We start from the raw sequence: 23154 nt of genomic DNA, 5'->3' as shown, positions 1-23154 counted from the left end.
GGTGCGGTCATTTACTGGCTTTGATGTTTATTGGGCCTGCCTGGCCGACTGCAGGGGACCCGCGCTGGGGCGTCCTCTCTGCTCCCGGGAGGGTCCGCGCACGGCGTTTGGTCGGTGCACGGAGGGACGAAGCCCAGCTGCCGGTGGCAGGGGACCTGGAGGCCCTTGTCCTGCCGTCCCCGCGCCGCGCCCTTGGGCCTGGGCGCCGGCCGGAGCTCCGCGTGGGCGTGGCCCGGCCTGGGGGCGTGGCCCGGCCTGGGGGCGGGGCTCCCGGCTGAGGGGCGTCCCCAGCTGGGGCGGGGCCTGAGCTGGGGGCGGGGCGGGCCCGGCTGGGGGCGGGGCTCCGGGCCGGCAGGGGCCGTACCAGCGTCCCCGTTGGGGGGGACGCCCGGGACCAGTGCGCTGGCGGGAGGCCGGACAGCGCGAGCTCTCCCAGGACCCTGGCCCCGGCGGCAGTCCTGAGTTACACAGTTTTCCAAGGCGGAAGGGCCGTCGCAACGCCCCGAGCCCCAGGCGCCGGAAACGTTTCTTCCCCGCCCCGCTCCCAGTGGTTCCGGCCAACGGGCGGGGCGGGCCCGGAAGCCGGCGCGGTGCACTTCCGGGTCGAGGCGCGCGGCGGCGGCGCGGCCGGGCCTAGTCGCGGCTGGCGGTCGGGCTGCGGCGGCGGCGGCGGCGCCAGGAGCGGCGGCGGCGGCGCGCGGTTCCCGGTACGTGCGGCCGCGCCGGCCCCGGGGTTCCTGCCGCGTCCCGGCCGCGCGGGCCGCCCGTGGGCCCCGCGCGCTTTGTCTGCGGCCTGCGCGGCGGCGTGAGGCCTGGCCGCGGGGAGCGGCGCGGGCGGCCGGGAGGCCCTGCCGACGCTGGGGCGCCTCGGCCCGCGGGGGTGTCGGGCCGCCCGCCCCGGGCTTGCGGGCACACGCGGGGGCCCGCCCGCCTCGGCTTGCGACGCCCGCGCCGCTGCGGTTCCGCCCCGCGGCGTTGGTGGAAGCTGCGGCTCTGCTGGCTTGTTTCCGGCTCCCGGCGGCTGCGGCGGCGGCGGGCTTTGTGTGCACGTCCGCGGGCCTTTGCGGCTGACGGTGGTTTTCTTACTCCTTACCCCACGTAGGCTCTACGGCGGCCTCTCAGGAGTAGGTATCGTCCCTGTTTTACAGATCAGGAGGTCGGAGCCCAGAGAGGTTAAGTAACTTGCCAGCGTCACACAGCTACTGAGTGACAGCCAGCGCGCTGTGTTAGCTCAAGCCCTCCAACTCTCTGCTCTTTTCTTTCTTTTTTTTATTCACACTGGCCACGTTTCTGTGTCTACTCTTTTAAGTGAGGCTCGTGTTACATTCTCATTCACGTTGGAGTTTACCTACTCTTCTTTTTGTGTGACAGCAGTGGGGTCATCTGCTGGGCGAACTACCTTTTGGCCGGTGGTCACCTGGACAAGCTTGAGGCTGAGGTGTAGGGTTTGACTTGGGACTCGGCATACCTTACCTCTCTCCTGGACCGCTCGGTTTTTCTTTTTTGCGGGAAGACGACGAGTCACAATGACAGTGGGTGGCTCCTTTCGGCATGGTACTACTGCGGGCGGGTGTCACACACAGCAAGCCTGGCCATAGTCCTCCCAGCAGCGCTGCCACGTGGCACTCGTCCCAGTCGTGCAAAGACCTCTGTGGGCCCCTGTTTCGGGACTGCTGTAACAGTTTACAACTTTGAGGTCTCGTGGCTCATGTGGCACCTGGTGAATAACAAGTGGCAAACGTGGCCCACACTGAGGCGTTGGACCTGCTGCAGGCGTGCTCAGTGCCTGGGATGGGCACTCGGGTTCTGGGCCTGGCACAGTTGCAGCTACCACACCAGGGCCCCTTTTGGTTCCTTAGTAACAGTTGGAATTGCAAATGGGTCGGTTTCCTTGAATTTGAAAAGAGAGAAATACCCTTTTCTGGTTTTGGTTTTTTTCTCTCTTCTGTCACCCCCCCATATGTGAGTGCAGAGCAGGAGAGCCACAGTAGTCAGTCCCTGGGAAGGGCTGTGGACTTCCCTACAGAAATGGCTTCCTGGATGGACTGTGGCCTGGGACATGTGGCAGAGGTGGGGATGGTGAATCAGGGCGGACATGTCTGAGCTCGGGCTGCTGGTGGGACTGGAAGGTCCTGAGCTAGGGTTCCCCAATAGGGGGAGGGGGAGGGGTGGTTCCTGGTGCGGGTTGGAGGTGCTGGTGGTCCCAAATTGTGGTCTTGTCCTTGGTGGTTGCTCTGGAGAGATCCTTCGGTGGCTGCCTGCGTTTTTTCCTCCTTTCCGGCAGAAAGGTTCCTGGTTACCGCCGGCAGTTACTGTTTGATGATCTGGGAAGTGGTGATGTTCAACCTTACATAACCCGAGCCTTCCCACTGCTACCGCAGAGTAGTATGAAAAGACCTTCGGAGGTTTTCCCCACCAGCAGCGGTGGGGAGTACAAAGGTCCTCAGGACTCCATCCCACAGGTGCATGGCCTCAGGGAGCCTCTTTCCTGAACTGGCATTTCTGACGAGCTCCTGTGGCCAGACACCGCCACTGCCCCCTGATCTCTACTGGCAGCCCTCAGAGACAAGCCCTGCCACCGCCCCCTTTATAGGTGGCCCTTGGGCTTGGTGCATCAGGGGAGAATCCAGGAGTTACTTGTTCATGTTTTTGACCTTGTGTGTGTGAGACACATCGTCAAAGTGAGGATTTGTGCTTGGGGCAGTCAGACCCTAGAACTCCCCCTAGCTCTGCTCTGTTGTCTCCTAGGTGGTCTCCTAGGTTACATTTCCTGGTGTTTTTGAAATGTTCTCTGGTAGATTCATGCGTGTGAGAATCTCCCTCCTTCCCTCTCTCCAGGGCAGGGACTGTGTTCCCCTTGGGCCGCACACAGCAGGGGCAGGGTAGGTGCTGGAGCAAGTGTCCCAGGGTGACGTGGGGTCCAGTTGCGGGAACTGGCACAGCTGTGGCCAGAGAGTTAAAGGCCTCCTACCTGAGAGCTAGGCCATTGCTAGGTCTCACCTCAGTGGCCCCACAGGAGAGCTGGAGTCCGTGTGTCTCTGAGTACTTCCAGAGTCAGTGTCTCCAGCAGGAGCTGTGGCCAGGACTCAGCACAGGACAAGCTGGCTGTCCCTGCTGAGTCCACTAGGCAGTGGGTGCGGGCTCAGTTGAACGGGGATCGGGGCCAATTATTTTAACCTTGGAGCAGCAGGTAGAGGAAAGGTGAATTGATAAGTGGCAAAGTCACTTCTCAGTTCACTATTTCCAGGCGGCAGCAACATTTGGTAGTTGAAAATTTCATTGAATTAACATGGCCTTCACTGTCCTAGAAAACATCATCTTAGAACCTGGGGCTGCATGCTGCCTTATTGTCAGGTGGGGAGGTGAGGTGGTCCTGGTCTGGTCTCTAAGTGGCCTCAGCCTGTCAGGGATTGTTCTCTGGGAGCATCTGTGCAACGGCGGTGGTCGCAGCCCCTTCCCTAGTCGCTGTGTTAGGCGTGGAGCTGGTGGCGGGAGCCCCTTCCCTAGTCGCTGTGTTAGGCGTGGAGCTGGTGGCGGGAGCCCCTTCCCTAGTCGCTGTGTTAGGCGTGGAGCTGGTGGCGGGAGCCCCTTCCCTAGTCTCTGTGTTAGGCGTGGACCTGGTGGCGGGAGCCCCTTCCCTAGTGGCTGTGTTAGGCGTGGAGCAGGTGGCGGGAGCCCCTTCCCTAGTCGCTGTGTTAGGCATGGACCTGGTGGCGGGAGCCCCTTCCCTAGTCGCTGTGTTAGGCATGGACCTGGTGGCGGGAGCCCCTTCCCTAGTGGCTGTGTTAGGCGTGGAGCAGGTGGCGGGAGCCCCTTCCCTAGTCGCTGTGTTAGGCATGGACCTGGTGGCGGGAGCCCCTTCCCTAGTCTCTGTGTTAGGCGTGGACCTGGTGGCGGGAGCCCCTTCCCTAGTGGCTGTGTTAGGCGTGGAGCAGGTGGCGGGAGCCCCTTCCCTAGTCGCTGTGTTAGGCATGGACCTGGTGGCGGGAGCCCCTTCCCTAGTCGCTGTGTTAGGCATGGACCTGGTGGCGGGAGCCCCTTCCCTAGTCGCTGTGTTAGGCATGGACCTGGTGGCGGGAGCACCTTCCCTAGTCGCTGTGTTAGGCGTGGAGCAGGTGGCGGGAGCTCCTTCCCTAGTCGCTGTGTTAGGCGTGGACCTGGTGGCGGGAGCCCGTGATGAACTCCACTGTGCAGTGAGGTGCTGAGCTTGAGAGCCTTTCCCCGTTCTTGCCCCACCCCACCCCACCAGTCTGTCGTGTGATGATGCTCTTTCCTCTGACCTGGGTGTAGACTGGACCTGTTGGGAAGCACAGAGTGCCTCACTGAATTTCTGAATGACTCCCTTATGAGAGGTGTTTTCTCCAGGGGTTACCTGGGAAATGAGGTCAGTAGCACCTATGAGAAAAAGGAGCCATGTGCGTGGATTGTTCCTTATTTGGGTGCCAGAGTTTGAGGCCCTGGTATAGGAGGAGGATCGAAGCTGTATTTCTAGGGGTGTTTATAAAGGTGTTCTCTGTTAGACCTTGCAGGACGGGCAGGAAGGTGTCCACGCCGACAGATCAGAGCCCGAGAGCAAGTGGTCTCGAGAGGCAGGGCCCGCCCTCTGCTCCTGCCTCCGTGGCTCTGAGTGCCACGTGCACTCGATGGTGCCCTGGTGGATTGCTCAGGGAGAGGTCAGGAGGGCCTCAGCTGAGTCTCATGACCTCCTGATAGTGGCCAGCCTTGGCTGAGAAGGATGTGGCAGGGAGAGGGCCCTCCTTGTCACCTAGGCCCTGTGGTTGAGAAGCCCGACTGTCTCAGCTCGGGATGAATCCCTTTCGTTTGCGTCTGTTGAAGGGCCGCAGGGGCCCGTTTGTACAGAACCATCCTACCTAGTCATTGCAAATCGCTGGCTTTGAATTTAGCTGTGAGTAGGAATCAGTGTCTTTTTTTGAATTTGTGCACAACTTGAGGGTTGAGGTGGTTCTGTGTGTGTTGCATCTCGTGGCTCCACCTCCCTGTGCGACGGAAACGGACACAGCACAGGGATATGATACGTAGAGAGTGACTGTCAACCTTTCAGAGGGGTTTCTGTAGCCCGGGACATTTGGGAAACTAGCTGGCTCCGTTTTCTTTCAGAGCTAAACTCCAATGTGCAGCAATGGACGACGACAACCTGGATGAGCTTGTGGCCCGGAGCCCAGTGCCAGATGGACACCCGCACGTTGGCCCCAGGGACATGGCCAGTGATTTTGGTGAGCCACTCGGCACCAGGGGTGTCCCCGGGAGGGCCATGTTGGGTGCCTGGTGCTTCCTCAAGGTTGTCAGCTCCCCTTCGGATATTGTCTGTGTGCGTCAGCTGTCAGCTTTCAGTCTTTTTAAAACATTCTTCTTTGTGTGTGTGAGAGACAGAGTCTCACTCTGTTGCCGGAGCTAGAGTGCCGTGGCGTCAGCCTAGCTCACAGCAACCTCAGACTCCTGGGCTCAAGCGATCCTCCTGCCTCAGCCTCCCGAGTAGCTGGGACTACAGGCATGCGCCACCATGCCCGGCTAATTTTTTCTACATATACTAGTTGACCAATTTCTTTCTATTTATAGTAGAGACGGGATCTCGCTCTTAGGCTGGTTTCGAACTCCTGACCTTGAGTGATCCGCCCGCCTCGGCCTCCCAGAGTGCTAGGATTACAGGCCTGAGCCACCCCGCCTGGCCTACATTCATTTCTTTTGTCTTATTTTTAACGCAAGCAACATAGAATAATAAGATGCCTCTCTTCCCTGCGTTCCCCTCGGCTGCCCTCCCCGCCCTGGGGCAGGTGTCCTCCCAAGCACCTCGGCATTTGCAGAGCAGTCCTGACCCTGCGCTGCCTCGCTTGTGACGCTGCCCCTGGGGCCTGTTCTTCCCTCTGGTGGTCTAGAAGAAAGCAGCGACGGTAGCAGTGGGGACTCTGAAGGTGACACAGACAGTGAGCTCGGAGATGGCACAGACCTGGAAGACGAGGCGGGATCTGAGCAGGAAGACCTGGAAGACAGATCTGGTGAGATCGCTGGCTCTCGTGCGCGGCCTCCCTGGGTCTCTTCTTGCTGTGACGGGGACAGCCTTTTATAAACGAGAGGAATTATCGGTGAAACTGCTGTCTTATCCACAGCTGGCCTCGCCGAGGTGTGGGCAGGGGTGGGGAGAAACGGCACGCTGGCCATGCCCTGACTTACTTGCCCCGCAGTCACCTGCAGTAGGACAGAGGCTCACCCTGTGCTAGTCCTTCGTTCTGAACCCACTGGGACAACACAATTCACTAGGTCTCTTCTCTGGTGAGGGCAGAAAAGCAAAGTGAATGGTGTGAACTGTGGTGTTTCTAGGGAGAGTGTGACCAGACTGGGATTTCTAGCAGAGTGAAGGAAAGGTCTTGGCAACCCCCGCCCCTCTACCCCTACAAGGGCATGGTGTCATCATCTCGCAGGTACAGGACAGGTTTAGCATGATGTGAGATTTGCTCTAGCCCAGGACTTCCTGGCCAGGACTGGGGCGTGACAGGCAGCTCCATCCTGTGGTTGGTTCTCTCTCTGACTAGAACTCCTGAGAGCTGGCCAACATGTCACGTGATTTCATTAGAGAATTCCCAGCTCATTTACACTGGTTAACGTTGTGACCTTGAACTTCTTTGCAGGGAACAGTGCCTTAGAGGGCAGGTCTGCTTTGGGTGCACTGGTGGCGCCTCCTTCCCTGGGCCCTCTTGCCACCCTCAGTGGTGCACAGCCCATGAGGTCCCTGGGCTGGCTGCCCTGTCCCAGCCCAGTTGTGGGCACTTTCTCCGAGGGACGGCTGAACTCCACTTTGGAGGGATGGCACACTGGTGCTTTCCCTTTGACATGGTCCTCAGGCCGGGAGGTGCGTGGTCCTAAAGCATCTGCCACGATCTGTGTATCACAGTGTCAAGATCACCCTGTGGTCATCAGCATTAGAATGTTGTAGAGAGGTAACTTACCCCCGTGTTTAGGACCGTGCTGGCAAAGAACAGGGTGGGCAGCATGTGTCAGTGAGTTTGCAACTTGGTGTATGTTGGCTGCATGTTCTTCCACAGTTAGATTTGAATTCTGAAGGATTGGGGTTCTCTCCTGGGTTGACGGGTCACAGACGTGGCCCTGGCCTTGCTTCCTATTATTGAGTCGGGGCTTTGGCTTGTCTGCAGCTGGTCTTGGCATGGGTGCTGTTGTTGCCAGGGCTGAGGGCATTGGGTGTTGGGTGCTGTCAGGTGACACTCGGCCATTCTTTCCATTAGAGTCTGAAGGGCCCACTTGCTGCCAGAAACTCGGCTGGGGGCTGTGTGAGCGTGGGAGCCAGCTCAGCCAAGTGCCCCTGCCCCTGGGCTCACCTTGTAGCAGCAAAAACAGTGACAGAAAGCAGCCATAGGGGTGCCAGGTAATAGACGCTGAGAGCGGGCAGACATCTGAGGAAGGGGCAGGGAGAATCTTCTAGAGAAAGGCACACTTCAGCTGCAGTCTGAAGGGCAGGAGAGGAGGCTGGGTGGTGAGGGACCTGGGGCCAGGGATGGAGTCTTGTTAGGAGGCAGGTGGTTCGTAGAGACCTGGGGCCTCGGAGAGCTGCCGGCACTGGAGAGGTGTTGGCATAGCCGATGGGTGCGCGAAGCCTTACTGAGCACCACGCTTCATGCCTCTAGCACTAGTTTTTGGGTTTTTTTTGAGACAGTCTCACTCTGGTGCCTGGGCTAGAGTGCTGTGGCGTCAGCCTAGCTTACAACAACCTCCAATTCCTGGACTTAAGCGATCCTCCTGCCTTCCGAGTAGCTGGGACTATAGGCATGCGCCACCATGCCCGGCTAATTTTTTCTGTATATTTTTAGTTGGCCAATTAATTTCTTTCTATTTTTAGTACAGATGGGGTCTTGCTCTTCTTGCTCAGACTGGTCTCGAACTCCTGACCTTGAGTGATCCTCCCAGGGAGCTAGGATTACAGGTGTGAGCCACCGCGCCCAGCCTAGCACTAGTTTTTTAAACATAAAAAAGTAGCCAATGTCTCTTCAGCCGGTAGGAAATATAGTGGGATGTTCAGAGGGCACTGCCTGCCCCCTTGGAGGCCCGGCACTTTCCAAGGCCCTCTTCCCATAGCTGCCGCTTCTGCTCTTGCTGCTTTTCCCACCCTGGTGTAGAAAATCACTCGTGCAGCTGTTTATTGCATTTCCAGCTCTAGACACTGTCTCTTTAAATCTCACCATAAAGGGCGAGAACTCGGGATTCTCACCTGCTGCCTGGTTCCCAGCTCTCGCTTTCCCATCCTCCCAGCAGTGTAAATTACCGTTCTGTGTGTGCATTTCCCTCTGCCGGGTAACCACGGGGACCTGGGCATGATGTCCCAGCATCACTACTGGTCCTGCCCACCTGCCCACACTCAGGACTGGAAGAGCCAGGAGTCGTGGGGGCTGAGTAGGCACCTGCCTACCACGCCGCATCTCTTGTCCCCGTGAACTGCCTTCCTTTTTATTTTAGTGTTGTTTTAGTGGCATTTGGTAGGGAGAGAAAATAAATGTGTATGTTGACTGTGCTGCATGTAACTTTTCTGCTGGTCCCGCCCAGCCTCAGAACCACTGAGAAATTGATTGAGAGTGCTGTGGCCAGCGTCCAGTTTGGAATCTCTGCTCTCTGTGTCCCATGGGGAGAGGAGCAAGCCAGCTAGAGGGGAGGTGTCGTCTGAAGGCAGGCCGCTCGTTCCGTCGTGCCTTGGGCAGGGGTGTTGGAAATCCGAGGGGCTGTCTAGGGGCTGCTGTGCTGAGGGAGGCCTGCATGGAGGCTCAGCCCCTGACCCGATGGTCTCTGAGGCGTGTGGCGGCCACTGGGGACCGTCCTGACGCAGGAGGTCTGTCCACTGCTCTGAGAGCTGGTCCGGCTGCTCAGGGGGTGGGTGTCCAGTCCCCAGCCGGGAAGCAGCTGCAGTTGAGTGTGGTGCAGTGGTGGCCACACCTGGCAGGACTAGGACATGCTCCTCAGGGCCGAAGGTGTGTTGTGCGCGTGGCCTTGCTGGTGGACAGCATGGCAAGTGCCCACTCTGAAGTGGGGACCTGTGTCCCAGGCAGAGCTTGGCCTGCTCACTTCAGTGTTCCCGTCCACAAGGCACTTCATCTTTCCCTTAGGGTTGCTAACGTTTCCTCTTTCTCGAGGTTCTGAAGATTCCGAGGACGACGCAGAGGCGCTGGTGGTGGTCACGGGCGCGCAGGAGAAGCTGGAGGCCAGCAGCGCGTTCACGTCTGACGATGACGCAGAGAGCTGCCCGATCTGCCTCAACGTGTTCCGAGACCAGGCCGTGGGCACTCCAGAGACCTGCACCCACTACTTCTGCCTGGACTGCATCATCGAGTGGTCCAAGGTGCGTTCCCCTCTCCCTGGGTTCCTTGTCCTTCCGGGTGGCCCGTCACTGACGATGACCCACGCTGTGGTCGGCCCCCTGCTCTGCAGAGGAAGCCGGCCCCTCGCCTCAGTCCCAGCGTGGCCTTCGCTTCGTTCTGCACCGCTGTCCACGCAGCTCCCTGTGGTGGTGCGTCTGGGACCTGGGCTGAGAGGAGCCACGGGCTTCCTCGGGACCCTGGCCACAGAAACCAATGACGTCAGGGTCATCTCAGGCGAGCTGTGTGTCCGACAGGCCAGAGGGCCCGAGGGGAGTTGGCGCACAGCTGTGCTGTGTTAAGCGCTGCCTAACGGACGACTGTGTTAGTAGATACAGGAAAACACGAGATGTGACTCAGCGCTGAGTTACGATAACCAACATCCAAGGGAGCCCTGAGAACAGGGAAGGGTTGCCACAGGGATGTGGTGAGGTGCTTCCCGCCTCACAGGGAGCCTGAGAAGCCATCAGCTTCTGAAGCCGCACGCTTTCTAAACTTGTTATTCTGAAAAATGTCAAAGAAGTAGAATGGCACAAGGCTGAGTGATGAGTACCCACTGTACGCTTCACCCGGCTTCAGACACCATCAGCTCTCTGACGTCTGCGTTTTACCTCGGCCGTCCCCTCCCTGCACCAGCAGCATGGGGTCCTTAAGTCTGCCAGGCCATGACCTCGCCACGGTTCCAGGTGACTGCGTCATCTAATGCCCAGTCGTCTTCTGTTCCATTTCCCCAGACAGCTTGACACTGTCCCACGTGGTTAGTTAGTTTAACGTGGGGCCTGGATGTGGCTCGGGCTGCTGTGGCTTGTGGCACCGTGCCACCTTCTCCGTGTCTGGTTCTTCCCGTTTCTGTTCTTGTGCTGGTTTGGTGGATCCATGGCCCAAAGGGCTTAGACTTGTCTTTGGCAAGCAAAGCCCTGGTTAAAATTAAGGAAAAGGCAGGATGTTTGCTGTGTGTCTTCTACTTTTTATTTATTAGTTTAATAGAAGAAAACTATAGAGGCAAAAGTATTGGGTACAAGAAGGCATTTGCAAATAAGTTTATCAGTCTGGAAACTTTACACACAAACTGTTGGAATGCTAAGCTTAGCAAGATTGCAGGATATAAAGTTGATAAAGACTAAAAATTATACTCAGAAATAAATCATAAGAGGCCGGGCGTGGTGGCTCACACCTGTAATCCTAGCACTCTGGGAGGCCAAGGTGGGAGGATCCACTCAAGGTCAGGAGTTTGAAACCAGCCTGAGCAAGAGCATGACCCCGTTTTTACTAAAAATAGGAAGAAATTAATTGGCCAACTAAAAATATATAGAAAAAATTAGCCAGGCATGGTGGCGCATGCCTGTAATGCCAGCTACTTGAGAGGCTGAGACAGGAGGATCTCTTGAGCCCAGGAGTTTGAGGTTGCTGTGAGCTAGGCTGACGCCACAGCACTCTGGCCCGGGCAACAGGGTGAGACTTTGTCTGAAAAAAAAAAGAAAGAAATCATAAGAACGTACTTAATACATTTCGTACCACATAGAAATCTCTAAGACATGCACTAGGGACGGCACGTTTTTTGGGCAAACTGCACATTATTTAAATCATCATAACTACAGATCGTAATGTACTTTAGCTGTTGTTTTTCAATAATTATAACATTTTTATTTACAAAAACAAACAAACAACTAATTAAACAATTAAAGTTCCTAGTATTTTTTTAACGTATGGTACTACGTAAAACATTTTCCTCTATGAAGAGGGACCAAACAATTTGCATAAGTATCTAGATTCATTCCTTTTTCCATGGGCGGCACAAACTCTGCAGGCTCTCGTAGGAAATTTTTTCTTTCTACTCACTGGAATACACATAGGTTCATGCTGCTTCGTATCACCTGACAACCTTTTGTGTGGATCTTTACAAGGTGCTCTCCTTGCACCCCCAGGGGAAGGGCTGGACAGATTTGTCTCTGGTTTTTCCGGAGAGCGTTCATTATTGTCATCCGTTATCCAGTCTCTCAGCACCGATAGCAGAAACTGTTTATACTTCATTTTTGCTTGTGGATTGAGGACATTGTATACTCTAAATGAATTGAAAAGTCTACAGTTTGTAAGGGACAGCACTACTTTTTTTTGTCTATTTCATCGTTTCCCTTAGAATGGAACAACACGAAAGGAATTGACTCGCACAGTCAACGCCTTTCATGTGGGCATTGTATTCCTTGATGCAGGCAGGTTTTACAATATTCTCTCTCGTTTTTCTATTTTTGTTCCTTGTTGTCGAGACAGAAGTGTTATGGATCGTTGCTATCATTTGGACAACCCACTTGTCTTTCCATGCTAGGAGAAGAATATCGCCTTTTCTGGAAAATACTATGTCACCTTTCTTCATTCTTGATGTTTTCATTTTCAAATTTGGCGGTAAACCTCTACTCTCCCTAATGGACAAGACAGTGTTTTGACATCTAAGGTCCATAACAGATGGCGCACTAAACACGAGAAACTCGTGAGCGGTCCTTAACAGATGGCGCGCAAAACACAGGAAAACTTGTGAGTGGCACGAAAGGTGTTAAGACATTTAAAGAGCTTTTCTAAAACAGTTGGAAGCGAGGAAAGAGACCACTTTCCAGAGGAGAAACCTCACTCTGCAGAGGTGGCCGTGGCGGTGCAGACCCTGTCACAGCCCCGCGGGAGTGTCCCGAGTGCCCCATGGGCTGTGGAATTCCTCTGCGAGGGCCACAGAGCACCACGAATCTCCACGATAGTTTTGAAAAAGAGACGTGTCGTCTATAGATTGTATGACTTACAAAACTCTAGCGATTAGGCTGGAATTGGTCCCAGAACGGAAGTCAGACCTAGGGAGTGTGCTGGGGGCCTACAGGGACCTGGACGCACACACGCAGTGGGTGACAGGCGGTGTCTCCTCCTGGAGAAGGTGGGGTTCCTCCGTGCACAGCGTGTGTGAGGCAGGTGCCGTGGGGGTGAGTCACACCAACACGGTGCCACATGGACTCGAGGTCTGGGGTGAGGAAGCAAACTGCAACTTCCAGAAGGAGATACAGCAGGTGTATTCCGAGGGCAGGGAAGGGTCTCCTGGAACGTGGAGGAGAGTCGCAGGTGGGTGACGAGCACGAGGGAGCTACAGTCACGCCAGGGAGACTCTGCACGTCCTGGAACCTCGCAGGTGAAGGACAGCCCGTGCCTCGAGTGGGCAGGATGGGAGCCACCTGGCTCCCACGGGTAGGGGTCTCACGCGTATGGCCACTAAGTTGAACGTGCTCCTGGGCATTTGCCTAAGAGGAACAGAAGCCCGTCCACACAGCCTCATCCTTAGATGTGCGGGGCAGGTGAGCGGGCAGCCACGGGGACGGTCTTTTTGGCATCCTCTGCTCCGTGGTGAGGAGGGCTGAGCTGTGTGAGCAGTTCCTGCTGTGACTGCTCGGGAGAAAGGCTCCACCACGCATGGTGACAGGTGACAGGAGATAGCCTCGGGGCAGGACTAGGGAGTGGCAGGCAGTTACAGTAAATGTATTTATTGTCTGCTGTCTGCGGCCGTCTTCCACAAGGTCAATTTAAAGCAACTTAGGTGGGTCAAAACTACTAATAAAAGCAAAAAGTGTTTTTAACACACATTTGATTAATATTCATGGTATGAAGAGAAATTCTGAAAACTTAGTGGGAAACGTCCAGCCATTGTGGAAAAGGTGGCCCAGGATGTGACTGGAGGCTCCCAGTGGAGGTTGGAAGGGCAGGGAGCATCAGCTGCCCTGGCGGAAATCTGGCCCCACCTCCTCCCTCCTTCCTTTTGTTTTTTCTTGGTGTTATCACTGAGGTGGTGCTTATCACTGAGACTCTAGGTGCAGGTTCACCTGGCTGCCCTAGCCCCGCTGGGGGCCAGCTCCCGGCCGGGGATTCTGTTTTCTTCACTGCTGTGTCCCAGCACCTTAGCACAGGGGCTGGCCCCTGCAGGCATTCAGTAAATGTTTTATTTCCAGCATAAAAGGAATTTTTGACCTCTAAATGCATTCTTTGTTTTGAATACGGTATTAATAGTGAAAGTGATTCTACAGGATTCTGATACAATTTTTATTTCTTACAGAATGCCAATTCCTGTCCAGTTGATCGAACTGTGTTTAAATGTATTTGTGTTCGAGCTCAGTTTGGTGGTAAAGTCTTAAAGAAGGTAAGTGGGGAAGCCCCGCCATGCATGTCCCTGTCCTGTGGGAAGGAGAGGCTCTCAGCAGTTGTTTGCTCCCCTGACACGAGTGAGTGTTGGTTAAGTGCTCTTGAGAAATCAGCTAAAATGCCCTTTGTAGCCATGAGCATGAAGCCCGAGCTCAAGTGGCTGCCTTATTGGGGGGGGAGGGGCATGGGTTCGGGGTAACAGCCGGTGGCAGAGACGTTGGTAGCCCCTGGGACTTCCCCTGGACCCCTGCCCCACCTCTGGGAGCCTCCTTCTGACCTATCCACTCGGAGTTCTTTTCTTTTTCTTTTTTTGAGACAGAGTCTCGCTCGGTCGCCCGGCTGGAGTACTGGGGCGTGAGCCTCGCTCACAACAACCTCAGTCTCCTGGGCTCAAACAGTCCTCCTGCCTCAGCCTGCCCGAATAGCTGGGACTACAGGCGAGCACCACTACACCTGGATAATTTTTTCTATTTTAAGTAGAGACGGGGTCTCACTCTTGCTCAGGCTGGTCTTGAACTTCTGAGCTCTAACGATCCTCCCGCCTCAGCCTCCCAGAGTGCTAGGATTACAGGTGTGAGCCACAGTGCCCGGCCTGCTCAGAGTTCTTGAGCTGCAGCAGGCACAGGGGAGGGGAGAGGAGGCCACTTCTCTTGGGGCCAGATTTCAGGAAATATGTGGCAAAATTATTTACCATCAGGGCTGGAGTAAGAAGGTGTGTCTTTTGCTCCGTGTGCCTCCAGTCTCATACCTGCATTTTAGGGAACTGATCGGCCTCCGCAGACTTGTTGATGGGCAGCAGTGCGAGGGCCCTGTAGGGGCATATGCGCCTGGGGTCTTCTCCATGCCGGGGAGGGCTGGCTGTGACTTCGCAGCTGCAGACCTACCTTTTGTTACAACGTGCCTGAAGCCGTGGTTGCCAGAGCCTTTGGCTCTTCTGCGTGCACGTTTCTGTCGGAGCTGGGCATGGGAGGCCAGCAGCAGCTTTGGTCTCCGTGGCTTCACCTGTCCCTGGAGCTCTGCCTAGGCAGCTGGTGGCCTGGGGTGTGCTGGCAATTTCGAAAGCGTATCTGTTGTGTGTAATAGGTAATCTTCATGTACCTGAAGTAGCTGCCAATGGCATGTGCGGGCCCCGAGCTCTTCCCGTGTGGAGGGAGACTCAGCAAGCCGCCAAGGCCGGGTGATGCGGGGCGGGAGCTGTGACGAGCCGGACTCTGACACGGCAGCAGGGCCTGGTCCCCGCTTCGCCCTCGAGTAGGGGCACAGGCACTAGGGACAGAAGACGGGCTGCGTGCTGGGGAGATGGGGTCCTGTCCACAGACCTTTCTATTTTAAGGCTTGAATAGCTGGAACCTGGTCATGCCTGAGGGTAGCGGTAAGGGTGGGTGTGTCACCACTGTCGCTGTGACAAGCCCCGCAGAGCAGTCCACCCAAGTGTCAGTTTTTGGCAGGCGTGTTTCCGGGCTCTGCTTAGTCATGTGATGGCTGTGACAGCTTCTGAGGTGTCAGGGGCTCCCTCCCTGCGCACTGCCGCTCCACGTCTGTCCACTGTGGCGTCGTGCAGCACGGGGACACGCCCTCCCGTGCCAGCTTGGTCTCCACCTGCGGGATTGTCCTGCTTTGTGGCCACAGGGCCTCCCCGCTCCTTTCCATGCGCCCCAGCTGTATTCTCCGTTGAATCAGTTTTTGCTCTTAGATAACCACCCGCCAGTGGTAGAAAACAAAACCCCGGTATGCGTGTTGATTCGGAACCTCTGGCCCTGTGGAGCCCGTGTGAATCCCAGGCCCGTAGACCTCTCCAGGTTAACTGTCAGTCCTGATAGGAGCTGGCGGTTGGATTCTGGTCTTCGTTTGGTGTGTGATCGGCAGTTCTGTCTCTAGGTTCCAGTGGAGAGCACCAGAGCCCAAGCGGAAGAGGAGGAGGACCCGACCTTCTGCGAGGTGTGCGGTAGGAGCGACCACGAGGACAGGCTCCTGCTCTGTGATGGGTGTGATGCGGGGTAAGGGACAGTTGGGGCTGCACAGGGGTGGGCCGGGCGGGGGACAGGCTCACAGAGTCTCCTCCGTCCGTCATGCTGGCCTTGGAGTCCCAGCAGCTGGAGCTGAGCTGACCTGCCCTGCAAGCTGTCTTTATTACTGCTATTTACGCCTCTGCCTTTTTCCAAAAATTATCCTGAGGCTCACAGAGATGCACGTAATACATCAAGATGAACGAAACAGGCGAGAAGGACGGGACGGGAGGCCATGGGCCGCCGGGTGGGAGGGCTCTGCGCCTGGCCGTGCTTCCGTCTCTGCCCCTTCATCTTCCAAGCTGCCGGTCATCCCCCCGGTGTGCTTCCAGTGACCCTGCGTCCTCTCGTCACCCTGGCACAGCAGGAGACCGTTGGGAACCTTGTTCTGTGCTCACAAGTGACACTGGCCTCATGGTGGTGTCTCTCCGTTGCTGTTTTGTCTCCTTGGGTTTAGGCAGACCATCCCCCTTCCCCATAAGCCCCCTGCAAGGGGCTTTTGCTGTGATTTGAAGAATCTTTGTCCTGTAACATTACAGCAAGAGGATTCTGGAGGCCAGGCAGGGGCTCACGCTTATGATCCCAGCATCTGTGAGGCTGAGGCGGGAGGATGGCTGGAGCCCAGGAGTTGGCAGATGCAGTGAGCTGTGATGGTGCCACTGTACTCCAGCCTGGCAACAGAGCAAGACCTCATCTCTAAACATTTTATAGATAAAGTAAAACATGAAAATCGATAAATACAGCTATTCTCACACAGGCAGTCCCTGAGTGGGGGTGAGATGCAGTCCCGAGAACGTCTCCAGGTCGGATTTGTGTGAACTGAGATGCCTGGTGCACGGCGCGTGCTGTGGTAGTGGCACCAAACCGTGTGGCTCGTGTGTGGTCATGACAGCACAGCACTGTAATGACAGTGACACCATGTGCTGTGGTAATGTGTTACGGAAACCATAGTGTTCTTGTATGTTAAACAGAACATAAAAACTCATATAAAAAGTTTAGACAGGAGAAATTTCAAAAAAGAACATTAAAGGTTAACGCCTGATGCTATGCTAACAGGAATGCTACACTTTGATCTTCTAACCAAATCAGTGATGACCTTTTTTTTTTTTTTTTGAGTCAGAGTCTCACTCTGTTGCCCAGGCTAGAGTGCCGTGGCGTTAGCCTAGTTCACAGCAACCTCAAACTCCTGGGCTCAAGCGATCCTCCTGCCTCAGCCTCCCGAGTAGCTGGGACAACAGGCATGCGCTACCATGCTCGGCTAATTTACATATATATATATATATTTTTTTTTTTAAAGTTGTCCAGCTAGTTTCTTTCTATTTTTTTAGTAGAGAAAGGGTCTCACTCTTGCACTTGCTCAGACTGGTCTCGAACTCCTGAGCTCAAACAATCCACGCGCCTCGGCCTCCCAGTATGCTAGGATTAGAGGTGTGAGCCACCGCGCCCAGCCCAATTTCCTCTTCTGTGGAATGGATTTTGATGGGCACAGGGCTGGCCTGGCTGTCAGTGGGTGCCTGTCACATGCAGAGGGGCCCTTTGCTTGGGTCCCTGGTGTCAGACAGCAGCTCGCTCTAAGCTCTGAAGAGAAGGTTGGGTGAACCATGTTGGGCCCTTGGAATCCTTTGAAGTTGTAGTTCGGTTCTTGATTTTTTCGCCCCCTGGAAGAACATGTATGGGAAAATGTCAGGTTGGAATCTTCTTAGGGCTCTTTGAGGCTCACTCAGCAGTTGGCCTTGACCTGGCCCGGTGTGTTGTGCTCCATCCCCTGTCTGTCTTGTGTGAGGTCCTGGCAAGGGTTGCACAGTGGACGGCTTCGCATGGGTGAGGGATTCACGGCGGAGTGGGCTTTCTCTTGTTCAAGCCTGTGTTTCTGACCCTAGAACAGTTCGACACTGATTAGTGAGTGAGAATTGAATTGAATTTGGGCTGTTTTTGGGCAGTTTTAGCTGGGCTTCCTCCTCTTGTTTGTTTATGCCTAGCTCAGGGCTGTCTGGGGTCTTCGGGGTGAAATTTCAAGAATCCTGGAGTTGTGGTCAGGGCATCTTGGCGTGTCCTCTCGCAGGCTGGGTAGCCACCCGTGCCGCTGCGCCTAGTGGCCGGCTCTGAGTGGACTCGATCCACCTGAAGCCTGGTGCCTAGTGTGGCCTCGGGAACTGCCGAAAAGGCACCTTCTTCCAGCAGCCCGTTCTGCGCACGAGGATTGAAGAATAATCAAGCTGTCTTGGGGTTCTTGGGATCAGAAAGGAGGGACCTGGGCTCTTGGAAATTCCACATTCTAGGATGCAGTTCCTTGTGTCTTGTGATTCTGAGAGTTTCACACTTGTCCTTGTGTTCAGGACAGTGGCGGCAGCTTGACACGTAGTAGGCCTCTCACAACAGCTATTCCCAATGCTTGTTAGACAGGAGGTCTGTGCTTGGCACATTCGATTTGTCATTTCTTTCAAATCTTGAATTAAATTGATGGGTAAAAGAAAAAAAAATGCTGCCACAGGGCTCAGGTAGCTCACACTGGCAGCAGCTCTCCCTAAACTGCTTTCTTGGAGGCTTGGTAGAAGCAGTTGCGAGTGAGACCGTGGTGAGGCAAGATTCCAACTCGCTGCCAGCAGGAAACCCTTTTCTTTCTTCCTCAGCTCATGTGAGGCGGGAGGTGCGGGAGGCGTGCACAGGTGAGTGACGCCTCCCAGGGTCAGGGCAGGCCTCCCGGGGAGGTGGTGCCACGGGGTGCCTGCTGCAGTCTGCCTCGAGAGCACAGGCGGGAGGCTCACTTGCTGGGCCCTATCCGGCTCCATTCGGCCTGGGCGTGCTGGTCAGCTCGCCCCGTAACGGAATGCCCCGGGCAGGCAGGTCTGCATGTCCTCAGTCTGGAAGGCTGGGAGTCCGAGGAGCCAGCAGGGTTGGTTCCCGAGAGGCCCCGCCCTGCTTCCAGCCATGGCCTTTCCTCCATGCACGCTCCAGCGTCTCTTCTCGTGAGGACGCCTGTCCTGTGGGATCGGGGCCCACCCGGCCTTGGTTGACCTTAGCTCCTTAAGGGCCCCATCTCCAGATACTGCCAGATGGGGTTTAGGCCTTCAGCTTACGAATTTTTGGGGGTGGCAGTTCAGTCCGTAATGGGGTGCATCGAGGGTCACAGCCGTGGGCGCGTGTGGGTGCCTGCTCCGCAGCTTGCTCGGTTGCGAGGTTCGGAGAGTGGGACTGGGGATGTTTGTGTGACCGGCACCCCAGACACCCCGCACCCTCTTGTTCCTGCAGGTACCACATGGAATGTTTGGACCCCCCCCTCCAGGAGGTGCCAGTGGACGAGTGGTTCTGTCCAGAATGTGCCACCCCTGGCGCGGTGCCCACCACAGGTGACGTGCTGCTCCTTCCTGGGGAGCGCGGGCCCTTCTGGCGGCTGGGTCAGCGGTCCTGCGGCAGGACCGGGGGTGGGGTGGCCGTGGTGTGAGGAAGGCTGCCAGGGCTTCCACGGGGGAGAGCGGCTCACGTCAGCCTCCTGCACGGGCTTTGTGGGGTCGCTTCATGGGGGGCTTCGATCCTCAAGGTGTGGAGGACCAGGCTCCGGGGAGAAGCCCCCAGTCCCGCTGTGCAGAGCCCGGCCCGGCCACGGTTTCTGAGCGGTGGGCAGCCGCAGGGGTGAGGGTTGTGACGTGTGTGTCTGTCCCTTCCCAGATGCAGGCCCCGTGAGCGATGAGGAGGTCTCCCAGCTCTTGGCCGACGTGGTGCCCACCACCAGCCGGCTTCGGCCTCACACAGGCAGGACCCGGGCGATTGCTAGGACCCGGCAGAGCGAGAGAGTGAGAGCAACTGTGAACCGGAACCGCATCTCCACGGCCAGGAGGGCCCAGGTGGGTGGGCCAGCACCGAGGCCTGTCCTGGGGCCTTGGCTGCCGACACTGACCGCAGCGGGCGGGTGGGGAGGCTGGGGCCGAGGGGGTGCGTCAGCAGTGCGGGACCGAAGGCCGCCCCTGTGTGCCAGCCCGGTGGCTCTGGCAGTCAGCCTGCTGAGGATTGGGCGAGCACCTTGGGTGCTGCGTTGTCCTCTGTGGGCGTGGGCTGGCGGGGGAGGGGGCATGTCACAGAGCAGCGGGAGCCAGGTGCTCAGGCCAGGCACAGCTCTGAGCTGATCCCAGGCGTGAAGCGGTTGGGGTCTCGGGAAAATCCCCTCGCAGGCCCAGCGCCAGCTCCCCGCACTCTGCCGGCTCCTGAGTGCACTTTGCATGTTCTGTGTCCTCCTTCCCTAGGCTGCTCCCACCTGCCCCCAGACCAGGCACCCAGGGGAGGGCGGGCGGAGGGGCGTGGTCTTCCTCTGTGAGGTCGGAGGTCGCCATAGACCTACTTCATGCTGCGTTGAGAAGAGATTGGGAAGGCCGTGGGGCGGGGTGCCCACCACAGACCCCTGCTGTCCCTCTGGCTCCTCATTCCTTCCACGCATGGCAGTGTTTGTCACTCTCTTTCCCCGTGTCCTGGCCACAGGCGCTTGTTGCGAGGCGAGGGAGGTGGTGCGGTGGCGGCGGCTGTGCTCAGGGCTCCAGGCTCCCGTGTGGGCATGCGCTGGCCCAGCCCTGTCGCTGCTGGGCCCTGCTGACCGGGCGTCCCTTTGCCATGCAGCATGTGCCGCGGTACCTCATGTCCTCTCTGCTGGACGAGACCATCGAGGCGGTGGCGGCTGGGCTGAGCACTGCCGTGTATCAGCGCCCTCTGGCGCCGAGAGCCCCGGCCAAGCGGAAAAGGAAGACAGGTAAGCCGGCAGGGCGGGCTGCCGCGCGCCTCCCTCAGCAGTTCTGCGCTCCAGGCCGGGGCCGTGGTCTCCCACGTCGTCTTTCTGCAACTTAATTTTCTCAGTTAGCCAAAATACCACGCAGAAGCCGTCCAGGCCCAGGGCTGGTTTACTAGTGTGTGCTGCCTTGGCCCTTGTGCCGGAGTAATGAACGTGGGCCTCCCGCGCCACGCTGCTTTGTGGAAGAGTTTGTGGAAGAACTGCTGTGATTTTGTCGGTGTTTGGCAGAATACTCCAGCGAAGCCCTCTGCCTGGGCCCTGTGGGAAGAGTCGAGAGCACTAGTTGAGCGTCTTGTCTTGTTTTGGTTCAGTTCTATTCAGGCTTCCTCACCGCTGAGGAGTGTTCCCTTACGTGGACATACCAGGACTTGCTCATCCGTTTCCTGTTGGGCGCTGGGTTGTTTCGTTTTGAGTCCATTAAGAATAAAGCTGTTGTGAATGTGGCAGCACAGGTCCTTTTGCGGGCAGAGGCCCTCACGTCTCTCGGGTGATTTGGAGGAGTAGAATACTTGGATCGTTGGGTGAATGTGCATTTAACTTTATAGGAAATTGCCAGGTCTTTTCTCAAGGCGACTGAGCCGTTTTATGCTCCCATTAGCAACGGAGGAGGCGCCCAGTTCCCGCAGGCTCCCACTACACGCTCAGAACGGTCGGTTTGATTTCGTTGTTGCAGTGGGCTGGGCGAGACGTCCTTCGCCGTGCCCTGCTGGGCCCTGTTCCCTGGACGTCCATGCTGCCGTGCTGGCGTCTTCACGCGCCTTGTGTGGTCTGGTCTGTGGCTCAGGCACTTGAGGAAGCGCCTCCCTCTCAGCGAGAGCTGGAACCCAGAGCCCGAGTCAGCTCTGTGCGGGTGGTCGGTCGGTGCTTCTAGGCCTTTTTTGTGAGCAGAGGGAAGAGACACCGCCTCAGGTTATCCTGTTACTTTCGGTTAAAATTCAGGATTACGGGGTTTTTACTTCATTTCTTGCATGAACGTCTGTGTCTCCTTTTCCTCACGTCAGAAATCTCTTGTCAGTGCTGACACCGTGAGGACTCCTCTGTCTTGTCCCAGTCTCGGAGCAACGGTGGCAGCAAATTGCTACCGACAGAACGATGAGAGACAGGAGTTTAAGATTGTTTTCCTTTTTGTCCCTAACATGCATCCCAGTAGGCATTATAGTCAAAGTACTTCTAAGATAACTTGGAAGAGTTCTTTTATTAAGACAAGCGTGTATCATTTGTTTTGTTTTCCTTGAGTTATTTATTTTTTGCTTTGCCTGCTAGTGACTTTTTACACTTTTTATGGACGTACGCCAAGCCTGTGTAAGTGTGGGGAGAAGAAACTCCCTGCTCCCCCCGGATGGTTGTGAAGCACGTCTGTCTTCCCACCGTCATCGTGTCACCTGTGGCTATTTTGCAATGTCATCCTAAAGGGAGGTGACTGCTAGACGTAACTACAGCGCCACTGTCGGACTCGAGAGAATGAACAGTAATTCCTTAACACCAAGAAATAGCCGGTCAGCACTGAAGGTTCTAATGCTATCAGAAATTTTGTTTATAAAAAAAGTAGTTCGGGTCAAGACCCTTGCTGGGACTGGTGGCAGGGTCTGCCGGTGCCTCTCCGCTCGGTCCCTGGAGGAGACCAGTCCCCTGTCCCAGAGGTTGAACCGTGGCTGTGCCTGGGTTCCTGTCCTTCCGCCCTGTCTGCAGGTCGCTGCCTGGAGCGCAGGCGCCTCTCGGGTTCAGGCTTGAGTTCAGTTTGTCGCGAGAGTCCTGGGCTGTTGGTGACCACGGCGAGTGCTGAGGCACCGGGAGTGCGTCCATGTTGGGGTGACGTCCGTGGCTGCTGCTCTGGGTAGCGTTAGGGTGACCATGTCCATGGCTGCTGCTCTGGGTAGCCTTAGGGTGACCATGTCCATCGATGCTGCTCTGGGTAGCGTTAGGGTGACCATGTCCATCGCTGCTGTTCTGGGTAGCGTTAGGGTGACCATGTCCATGGCTGCTGCTCTGGGTAGCGTTAGGGTGACCATGTCCATGGCTGCTGCTCTGGGTAGCGTTAGGGTGACCATGTCCATCGCTGCTGCTCTGGGTAGCGTTAGGGTGACCATGTCCATGGCTGCTGCTCTGGGTAGCGTTAGGGTGACCATGTCCATGGCTGCTGCTCTGGGTAGCGTTAGGGTGACCATGTCCATCGCTGCTGCTCTGGGTAGCGTTAGGGTGACCATGTCCATGGCTGCTGCTCTGGGTAGCGTTAGGGTGACCATGTCCATGGCTGCTGCTCTGGGTAGTGTTAGGGTGACCATGTCCATGGCTGCTGCTCTGGGTAGCGTTAGGGTGACCATGTCCATCGATGCTGCTCTGGGTAGCGTTAGGGTGACCATGTCCATGGCTGCTGCTCTGGGTAGTGTTAGGGTGACGTCCATCTCTGTTGCTCTGGGTAGCGTTAGGGTGACCATGTCCATCGCTGCTGCTCTGGGTAGTGTTAGGGTGACCATGTCCATGGCTGCTGCTCTGGGTAGCGTTAGGGTGACCATGTCCATCTCTGCTGCTCTGGGTAGCGTTAGGGTGACCATGTCCATGGCTGCTGCTCTGGGTAGTGTTAGGGTGACGTCCATCTCTGTTGCTCTGGGTAGCGTTAGGGTGACCATGTCCATCGCTGCTGCTCTGGGTAGCGTTAGGGTGACCATGTCCATCGCTGCTGCTCTGGGTAGCGTTAGGGTGACCATGTCCATGGCTGCTGCTCTGGGTAGCGTTAGGGTGACCATGTCCATCTCTGCTGCTCTGGGTAGCGTTAGGGTGACCATGTCCATCGCTGCTGCTCTGGGTAGCGTTAGGGTGACCATGTCCATGGCTGCTGCTC

At 56.6% G+C, this 23154-nt stretch overlaps 1 protein-coding gene across 7 annotated transcripts in view; it reads left to right on the top strand.

Moving 5' to 3' along the window:
- Positions 1-559: 559 nt before the first annotated feature.
- Positions 560-23154, top strand: part of PHRF1 (PHD and ring finger domains 1) — a 36025-nt gene continuing 13430 nt past the window's right edge. For 2 of the 7 annotated variants that reach the window (XM_076001613.1, XM_076001611.1), the window contains exons 1-10: positions 560-707; positions 5119-5234; positions 5895-6014; positions 9150-9355; positions 13450-13533; positions 15414-15532; positions 18172-18207; positions 18791-18888; positions 19208-19383; positions 20147-20276. In XM_076001613.1, coding sequence (XP_075857728.1) covers positions 5141-5234; positions 5895-6014; positions 9150-9355; positions 13450-13533; positions 15414-15532; positions 18172-18207; positions 18791-18888; positions 19208-19383; positions 20147-20276 — 1063 coding nt within the window. In that variant the 5' untranslated portion in view covers positions 560-707; positions 5119-5140. The remainder of the gene's footprint in view (positions 708-5118; positions 5235-5894; positions 6015-9149; positions 9356-13449; positions 13534-15413; positions 15533-18171; positions 18208-18790; positions 18889-19207; positions 19384-20146; positions 20277-23154) is intronic. The other 5 variants (XM_076001616.1, XM_076001615.1, XM_076001612.1 and 2 more) reach the window with 4 other exon arrangements.

This window comes from Microcebus murinus, chromosome 4, assembly GCF_040939455.1.
Source record: "Microcebus murinus isolate Inina chromosome 4, M.murinus_Inina_mat1.0, whole genome shotgun sequence".
NCBI lineage: Eukaryota > Metazoa > Chordata > Mammalia > Primates > Cheirogaleidae > Microcebus > Microcebus murinus.
This window is presented reverse-complemented; position numbering and strand designations above follow the sequence as displayed.